This window comes from Chelonoidis abingdonii, chromosome 10 (genome assembly GCF_003597395.2).
Source record: "Chelonoidis abingdonii isolate Lonesome George chromosome 10, CheloAbing_2.0, whole genome shotgun sequence".
Lineage (NCBI taxonomy): Eukaryota > Metazoa > Chordata > Testudines > Testudinidae > Chelonoidis > Chelonoidis abingdonii.
In genome coordinates, this window is record NC_133778.1 from 20,086,053 (window position 1) to 20,095,278 (window position 9,226).

Sequence of the window (9,226 nt, forward strand, 5' to 3'; positions counted from 1 at the left end):
AATAAGAGGGTGAGAGTACAGTATGGGGCATATAATGAAAGTATGCGATTGGTTCTTTTCAGAAAAGAACCAAGCTGCAAAGTTCAGAGTTAACTTTCTCAACTTTACTTACCAGCAAGGGCTTCTGTTGTGTCCTGAAACTTTTCAAAGTGTTTCAACTTCACTCTAGGGGAAAGGAAATTTATTTATATATTCAAGTTTACAATAGAGTAGCCCTGTCCTTCCCTCTTCCTTTATGATGCATAGCATCTGTCTTAACTTCCCAAACTCCCATCATAAATAACAGGTCCCTACTTCCCTAGAACATCACAAGAGGCTGAAGTTTGACTTTCAGATCTCCCAACCTCCAAATGAAGGGAAAGGGAGTCCAAGTCTTGGAACTGTAGATCAGCTTTCAGACCCATTATTTCATCACCCAAGTCTCCCAAAGATCTTGCTAGAGACCTCCAAAGAGGTGAGAAATCAAGATCTTAATATTTCTAATGAAAAAATACATACAAAAAATTTGAAAAAAACATGAGGCCATCTTTTTGTTTTGCAATTCATATTTAAAAGACACCAACTACTCAGATTTGAACACTACTCCTTTGATTAACTAGTAAAAGCAAGGAATATACCGCCTCTACTATAGCAGTGCACCAGCTCTACTAGAGTTGGGGTTACAAACTCTGTTTCCAGGTTGACTCTTCTAAGAGCTCTACAATCCAGTTACTTGGATTTCCTGGAAATGTACAGACTTTCATGAGGGCACAGGGCAGACATCCAAATTTGGGGTCATTTGACCAAGGGATTCCTGAGATACAGGCCCCCAAAAACAACTTTTCTTAAAGTTAACAGATTTTACTTTTTTTCTGTTTTGCTTTTGCACGCCACCCACTACCCCTTGGAGGAGCAATATTGAAAATAGCATATGAAAAAGTTTGTCTCTTCAGATAGGCACTTTCCTAACACTCACAAAAGCCACATGGATTACACTGCACATGTGCAAACACGGACTCACAAAATCTATATGAGTCAAGGGGATGTATTACGGCCATCAAACCTGAGCAGCACCCTGGCACAGGACGTTTTAATTTGGCCGTGATGAAAACTGGGGGGAAATGAAGGCATGTACCTACAATCTATGTTTTCTGTTTTGTTTTTTTTTATTTGGAGGAAACAATCTGAGTATAGCAGAAAATTCAGAAGGTTCTCAAACCATTTTTTAAAGGAAAAATTGTACCTACAAATGTTCGCTTGGAGGGGGAATTATGGGATAAGGAGTCTGGGACTGCAGAGAGGGGAGAGAGAATAATGGGACAGGAATAAATGGGTGGCAGAGCAAGTGGGAAGGATATGGGGTGAGAACACAAGATGGCTCCACATTTTCCCTTCCTATGTGTGAGCCAGAATCCACAGTGTCCGACTCCTCCGTGCCCCTCCATATGAGCAGACATCTGGGGAAACCCTGCCCTTCTGGGTGAGAAACTGAGAACAGCCATGCTGGGAGCATGCACCAAGAATACACTGTTGAGCCTGAAAGGCAAGGGGTGGCAAACAGGCACACTAAATGCATATCACTAGCTCTGGAGAAAGGGTACGAGAACACTGACTGACATTCATGTGTGTATGGAAGGATTTTCTATTCTCCATCAGTTTAGCAGGTCCAAATAGCCTATGGACTATATCAGCTGTGTCACCTCCCCAGGCCCAACTTCCTCCTCCTAGTGTAATCTTCCTCTCTGTTATCTAAAGAGTTGTTCTTAAGAAGCCATCCTGACCCAGGACAATTATCTCCAGACCCAGATATTTGACTAGTCCAGTTCTGATTAATCTGCCAGAAAAAGCTGTATTATCTGTAACAGAAGCAAGGTCACAGATAAAGCTACCCTCTCTTAACTTTAAACTAAACTGCATGTGCGTCATCTCCAACAGCAGCTCAAGGGTTATGCTGCAAGGCTGAGTGAGACAAACATCTTTTCAGAAACATCAGAATTTTATAACTGGATCAGACCAAAGTCCATTTAGGCTAGTATCCTGTCTGACAGTCGTCAGCATCAGACATTTCAGATGAAGGTGTAAAAAGCCTGCAGTGGGCAGATGTAGGATACTCTGCCACAGCCACGCTCACCCAGGTTAGCTTTCACCCTGATCTCTAATACTGAGACTAGCTTAATCCCTGAAGACAGAAGTTTAATATACCTTCCAAAAGTCTGTCAAACTCAGAATATTCTTTATATTCATATAAATGTCCAATCCCTTTTAGAATGTTTTCAGCTTCAATGCCTTCATGTGCCAATGAGTTTCACAGTTCAATTACGCATTGCGAGGAAAAGCATTTCCTTCTTCTATCAGTTCTGAATTTCTCACTTCCACTGGATCTCCCATCCCTTGTTCTTGGGTCAGATCGTTCTTCTATTTATATATTTTTATATTTAAAAGCTGTGAACTATACTGAAAAACAAAGCAGGCCTTGCCCCTTGATCTGAACATGCAGTCATCTTCCAAAGCCAGGCTGCCAGCCCTTCAACTACTTACATTTTATTTGCTTTTTCAGGTGTTTCAAATTCTCTCCATAAACTGTCAACTTCCTGAAGTTTTTTCTCATCCAGGACCTGTGGATAAAAAACGGAATCATTAAACCAGTGTTGAAAGATGTTTGGGATTATTGTTCGGTATAGAAATCCTGACCCCACTTTTCATGGTGTGTCCTGCCTGAAAGCTGATGTTAATGGAGTCAATGGGCTAGCTTTTAGCCATCCAGTCTCTGACCACTACTTACCATTTTCTCTCTAGTTCTGCCCCACCAATATCTGACCACGTTAACAGCGTTTTACTTTCAGCAGGAACACAGCTACTGTATTGTTTTTCACCCCCAATAAAGGCAGGCCCTCTCTGAACATCTGCATTCTCTCTCTCTCTTTTTAAGAGTCAGGCTTAGTAGTATCTGTCTCATCCCCAGTGACCTGGGACCAAACTTACTACTGCTTTGTGAACACACCTGCTGATCAGGGACACCACCACCAGTGGGCAAATACAAAACAAGACACTTTCATAGAGACCCTCAAGTTCCTTGAGGAAGAAAGGCTACTTCTGAAACAGAGCTCCCCCTCTTTGCAGTACAATGCATCCACACCAATACAGCCTCAAGAGTAAATTTTTCAAGATGTTACACTTGGTTAACAGACTGATATTTCAGCTTGCTGTCCAAAAAAGAAATCCTTTAGGGGGCAGAGGTCGGTTGAGATCAGTTATACTACACCACCGTATTCCGCGTTCACTTAATTTGCAGTGCACTAAGGCCTGGTCTACACTACAATGTTTCTCCTGCCAATGTAACTTGCCCACTACCCTGACCGAAAAACTCCATTTCCACAAGAGGCATAGCACTTAGGTCAATGTAGTTAGGGAGATACAGTGTCTACATGGACACTGCATTACTTACATTGCCTGTTGGCTGTCAGCCTCACATCAGGCTCACAGCTGGAGCCACCCCACCTCTCACTCCACGGCTGACAGTGCTGGGCTCATGGCTGACAACTCGCTGTTGGAGGGCTCCAGCGATGAGCCTATCAGCCCTGGGGAAAGGGGGAATCCAGCAGCAAGCCCTGTGCAGGCCTGATAGCTCAGGCTATCAACCCCCCACACTGCCCCCTTAAATCGGGGCAAGCACTCCAGGTGAGGATATGCACCACTGACAGCAGGGCTAGTGTGGATATGAAAAACTGCAGCAATTAATGTGGTGGCTGTACGTTGACCTATTTCAGGTCAACAATTTTGTAGTGTAGACAAGGCCTAAGAATTCTTCGTAAAATGCAAAGCAGCATTGCACTAATCATTTTCAAAGCCATAAATGTGGTTCTTTGTACCATGTTCAAAAACTATTATGATTTGTCCCCACAAATCAAATACGGCACAACTACAATTTAACACAGAAGGAATGCTGAAATCATTCTGGTTATCATGCAAATGAGCAAGCCACTTGGTTCTTCACAAATTTCTAAATCCAGACCAAGACGGTTCTTTTGAACTATATTTTTAAAAAAAAAACAAAAAAAAACTTAACTATTAGCTAAACAAGTAAACACAGTAACACATTTCCCACAGAGCTAATGAGCAAAAAAAGCCTCTGGGCCAGCTAATAACTTCCCTTACCTCATCGCAGTGGTCCCCAAACTTTCTATCTTGCACACTCCCTTACCTGTCTGCGCCCCCCTGAGCCAGGAGTGAGGAATGCAGCCAGGGATGCAGCCGGGGCCGAGGCCTACAGCTGGACACAGAGCCAGAGGATCCCCGGGCACAGGGTGGGCAGCCAAGACCCTGGGGATACAGCTGAGAGTGGATCTGTGGGTGTGGGGCTGGCAGATGGGACCAGGAACAGAGCTGGGTGGTGCTCCCTCCATCCCTGTCATCCGTGGGGGCTGGTCCGGGCCCCAACTACCCCACCCCCATGTTACTCTGCGCCCTGCCAGGGAGCTGTGCCCCACAGGTTGAAATCCTTTATTGAGTCCCCCAATTCCAATTCCTCCTCCTTATTCAGAACTGAACATTTAGAACAGTGGATTTCAGTTTTTCGTTTACAGATGCCTAAAACATGTCAAATGGAGGTGCAGACCCCTTTGGAAATTCAGCCTGTGGTCCACAGACCCCTACCATAGAAGTCTTAGGCTGAAAACCAACTAACCAGAATTCAACTATAAATGTTGCAAGTGCTCAGCAAGGCATCTGACACAGCGTGAGAAACGGCGCTGAACTGTGGGCTTCTATGGTGGTAACAACACTTCTGGGGTATTCACGTACATTTGACTGATGAGAGCACCAGGATGCCTTTTCTGGGATCTGAAAAAGCGCCATCATGGCTTAACAATGAAGTAAAAGAAGCAGCGAGAGGCAAAAAGCCATCCTTTAAAAAGTGGAAGTTAAATCCTAATGAGGAAAATAGAAAGGAGCCTAAACTCTGGGCAATGAAATGTAAAAATCTAATTAGGAAGGCCAAAAAAGAATTTGAAGAACAGTGAGCCCAAAACTCAAAAAGTAATAGCAAAAAAATTTCTAAGTACATCAGAAGCAGGAAGCTGGCGAAACAATCATTTGGGCCACTGGATGATTGAGAAGCTAAATGAGCTCTCAAGGGTGATAAGGCCATTGCAGAGAAATTAACTGAATTCTTTGCATCGGTCTTCCTGGCTGAGGATGTGAGGGAGATTCCCAAACCTCAGCCATTCTTTTTAGGTGACAAAACTGAGGAACTTCCACAGATTGAGGTATCATTAGAGGAGGTTTTGGAACAAACAGATAAACTGAACAGTAGTAACTCACCAGGACCAAAGGAACTCAAATGTGAAATTGCAGAACTACTAAATGTCGTCTGTAACTTATAATTTAAATCAGCTTCTGTACCAAATGACTAGAGGATAGTTAATGTGGAGCCAATTTTTAAAGACGGCTCCAGAGGTGATCCCAGCAATTACAGGCCAGTGAGCCTGACTTCAGTAATGGGCAAACTGGTTGAAACAATAGTAAACAACAGAATTATCAGACACATAGATGAACATAATTTGTTTAAGAAGAGTCAACATGGTTTTTGTAAAGAGAAATCATGTCTCACCAATCTACTAGAATTCTCTGAGGAGGGTCCACAAGCATGTGGACAAGAGGGGTCTAGTAGATACAGTATACTTAGATTTTTCAGAAAGCCTCTGACAAGGTCCCTCACCAAAGGCTCTTCAGCAAAGTAAGCTAGCCTGGGATAAGAGGGAAGGTCCTCTCATGGATTGGTAACTGGTTAAAAGATAGGAAACAAAGGACAGGAATAAATGGTCAGTTTTCAGAACGGAGAGAAGCAAATAGTGGAATCTAGGGGTCTGTACTGGGACCTGTCCTATTCAATATATTCATAATGATATGGAAAAAGAGATGAACAGTGAGGTGGCAAAATGTGCAGATGATACAAAATTGCTCAAGATAGTTAAGTTGCAGGCAGACTGAAGAGCACAAAAGGATCCCTCAAAGCCGGGTGACTGGGCAACAAAATGGCAGATGAGATTCTATGTTGATAAATGAAAAGTAATGCACATTGGAAAACATAATCCCAACTATACATATAAAAGGATGGGGTCTTTATTGGCTGTTACCACTTGGAGTCATTGTGGATAGTTCTCTGAAAACATCCACCCAATATGCAGTGCAGCAGTCAAAAAAGCAAACTGAATGCTGGGAATTATTCAGAAAGGAATAGATAGTAAGACATAAAATATCATATTGTCTCTATATAAATCCATGGTACGCCCACATCTTGAATACTGTGAGCAGATGTGGTTGAACCATCTCAAGAAAGATATACTGGAACTGGAAAAGGTTCAGAAAAGGGCAACAGAAATGATTAGCGGTATGGAATGGATGCCATTTAATAAGGCTGTGATTTTTCATCATGGAAAAGAGAAAACTAAGGATGGATATGATAGAAGTCTATAAAATCATGACTGATGTAGAGAAAGTAAATAAGGAAGTGTTATTTACTCCTCATAACACTAGAACATGGGGTAACCAAATGAAATTAATATGCAGCAGGTTTAAAACAAATGAACAGAAGTAATTTTTTCACACAAAGCACAGTCAAGACGTGGAACTTCTTGCCAGAGGATGTTGTGAAGGCCAAGACTATAACAGGGTTTATAAAAGAACTAGGTAAGTTCATGGAGGATAGGTCCATCAATCGCTATTAGCCATGATGGACAGGGATGGTGGCCCTAGCCTCTATACCATAAGCTGGGAATGAGGATTGATTACCTGTTCTGTTCATTCCCTTTGAGGCCCAACATTGGCCCTGTCAGAAGACAGGATACTGGGCTAGATGAACCTTTGGTCTGACCCAGTATGGCCGTTCTTATGACACTTCATTTTCATAGTCACCTATGGTTGATCCCTTTACACATAGTCTGCAGACTCCCAGGGCTCCACGGATCAAAGGTTGAAAACCACTAATTTAAACAAAGCCCTGGCTCTGTGGAGTTTGGGATTTCTATATCATTTTACAGGCAGACTAACAGCCTAGGTTGTCCTAACAGCAACAGCACAATCAAGAACATCTAGAGAAGGAAGCAGCAGCTAAGTAGAGCAAATGGTAAAATCAGCTAAAAAGTTCTACTTCAGACTATCGCAAAACGAATATCATAAAATAATCTAATATAGTCTAGGGTGGGTATTTTTGGTTGAATCCTGCTGGTGGCATTTTCCAAAATTAATTAGAGGGAGGGTGCAGCTCAGGGGTTTGAGCACTGGCCTGCTAAACCCAGGGTTGTGAGTTCAATCCTTGAGGGGGCCATTTAGGGATCTGGGGACAAAAAAAAAAAAAAACCTATCAGAGACAGTACTTGGTCCTGTTACTGAAGGCAAGTGACTGACTCAATGACATTCAAAGTCCCTTCCAGTTCTATGAAATAATAATAATATATGGTAATATTCCTATTAGTTTATTTAATGCCCGGTGACTTCCCTCCTTTCATTAAAAATTTCTTTTCTACATTCAGACTTTGTGCTTGTAAGAGGAGAACTATTGCCTCTTAGAAGCATTCAAGGGATGGTGTGTAATTTTCCCATGTTACTGGTTTTGTGCTGTACCATTGAAAAGGAATCCCTAGATATTAAACCCGGCCCTGGCTGCTGCTGACTCCACCTGACAAACAGGTTACAGACTACACCAGTTCAGCAGCATGGCAAATCAGCCTATCTATGCTTATGTAACGATACGGTTGTGTGTCCAGTGAAAGATGTGGGAACTGAATCTTTGCTTTTCAAGTATAGCGAATGAATTCTCCCAATTTCAGCCAGCATGCAAATACATGTGTACACCAGTCAAGCCAAGCATTTTACATAAACAATAGCAGACAAAATTCAACACATCTTGAAAATACAGTATTTAAAATATATTAATATCACTGCTGTTACATTTGCCTCAGTTCTTTCACTTAGGAACTATAATCATGATAGCAATTACAACAAATGCTAAAATTTCCAGGAACAGATGCAATGTGAGCATAGTTGGGGGAAAATCATTGAGGACTACTTAGAGATAAATACCACAGTCTTTGCTGATTTTACACGCCTACCATGCTGAAACCTAACATGTACAATTACACTAATCAAACAGAATTCTGTATCAACCTTCATACACAAACGGAACTCTGCAGTGCTAGGAAGGAATTTATCCCTGCACTACACTGCATGATTGGTTACGTCCCTTTTACCCCGCCAGAAGGATCCACCAATTGCCGCTCCCACAGGCAGGGTCAGACCTACCCTCCAATGTGCCACGCGAGGTAGACAACAATTTCGTGGCGCAGAAGCGAGAATAAATCCTCCCTTTTCCGTGCTAACCTGCTCCCACCGCCTGCACCCCTGGGGCAAGCCAGAGAGACGAGACTGCGCAGCAGAGCCAGGCCAACTCCTCCCAGACCCCGCTCCCCAGCTCGGTATCGGCGCTAGCCTCGGGCGCCAGGCTCAGCTCGTGAGGGCCCAGTTTGGGCAGGGCGACCAGGCTGACGGAGAGCAGGATCTCGCCGCAGCCACGTGGGTGGCGCCAGAACCCAGGCACGGCGAGCGCCCCCTCCCCAGCGCTGCTGCCGCAGAAAGGGCCGCGAGATGTACGGGCCGCCCCATCCCCGTGCGCGGGCCCGGCCGGGGAACGGCGAGATGAGGGGGCGGCGCGCGGCCTACCCCTGCCCCCCACTTCACCTTGAAGACGGCGTATCCGGCCGCGGTCTCGAATAGCACCAGCATGGCGGGCAGAGGTGCGGGGCCAGGTCAGCGAGAGTCGGTCACAGCCGGGGCCCCAGCGGCGCCGGGGAGCGCAGCAGGACACGGCCACGTGCGGAAAGACGGTCCCAGCGGCAGGACGCAGCGCGCACGGCGAACCGGAAGTCAGAACACCGGAAACTGTCGGGCGTCGTCAGAACGCGGGGGCGGAGCTCAGCGGATGACGGGGCGGGGCTGTGAGGAGAGGGTGGGGGCCGGGCTCGGCGCGTGACGGGGCGGGGCTGGGGGGGGAGGGGGCCGAGGCGTCGGCCCCTGAGAGGGTGAGGGGCCGGGCTCTGCGTCTGGCGGGGCGGGGCTGTGAGGAGAGGGCGGGGGGCCCGAGCTCGGTGGGGCGGGGCTGGGCTGGGCTGGGCTGTAAAGGGAGGGCCGGGGCCGGGGCCGGGTTCGGCGGTTGGCGGGATTGGACTCGGTGGGTTACAGGGGAGGGATGTGA

At 45.4% G+C, this 9,226-nt stretch overlaps 1 protein-coding gene across 1 annotated transcript in view; it reads right to left on the reverse strand.

Moving 5' to 3' along the window:
• The window catches only part of NOP58 (NOP58 ribonucleoprotein), a 43,454-nt gene extending 34,537 nt beyond the window's left edge, over positions 1-8,917 (reverse strand). The window contains exons 1-3 of the mRNA XM_032799447.2: positions 8,713-8,917; positions 2,518-2,594; positions 113-165 (exon numbers count right to left, since the gene is read on the reverse strand). Coding sequence (XP_032655338.1) covers positions 113-165; positions 2,518-2,594; positions 8,713-8,757 — 175 coding nt within the window. The 5' untranslated portion in view covers positions 8,758-8,917. The remainder of the gene's footprint in view (positions 1-112; positions 166-2,517; positions 2,595-8,712) is intronic.
• Between the last annotated feature and the right edge of the window lie 309 nt (positions 8,918-9,226).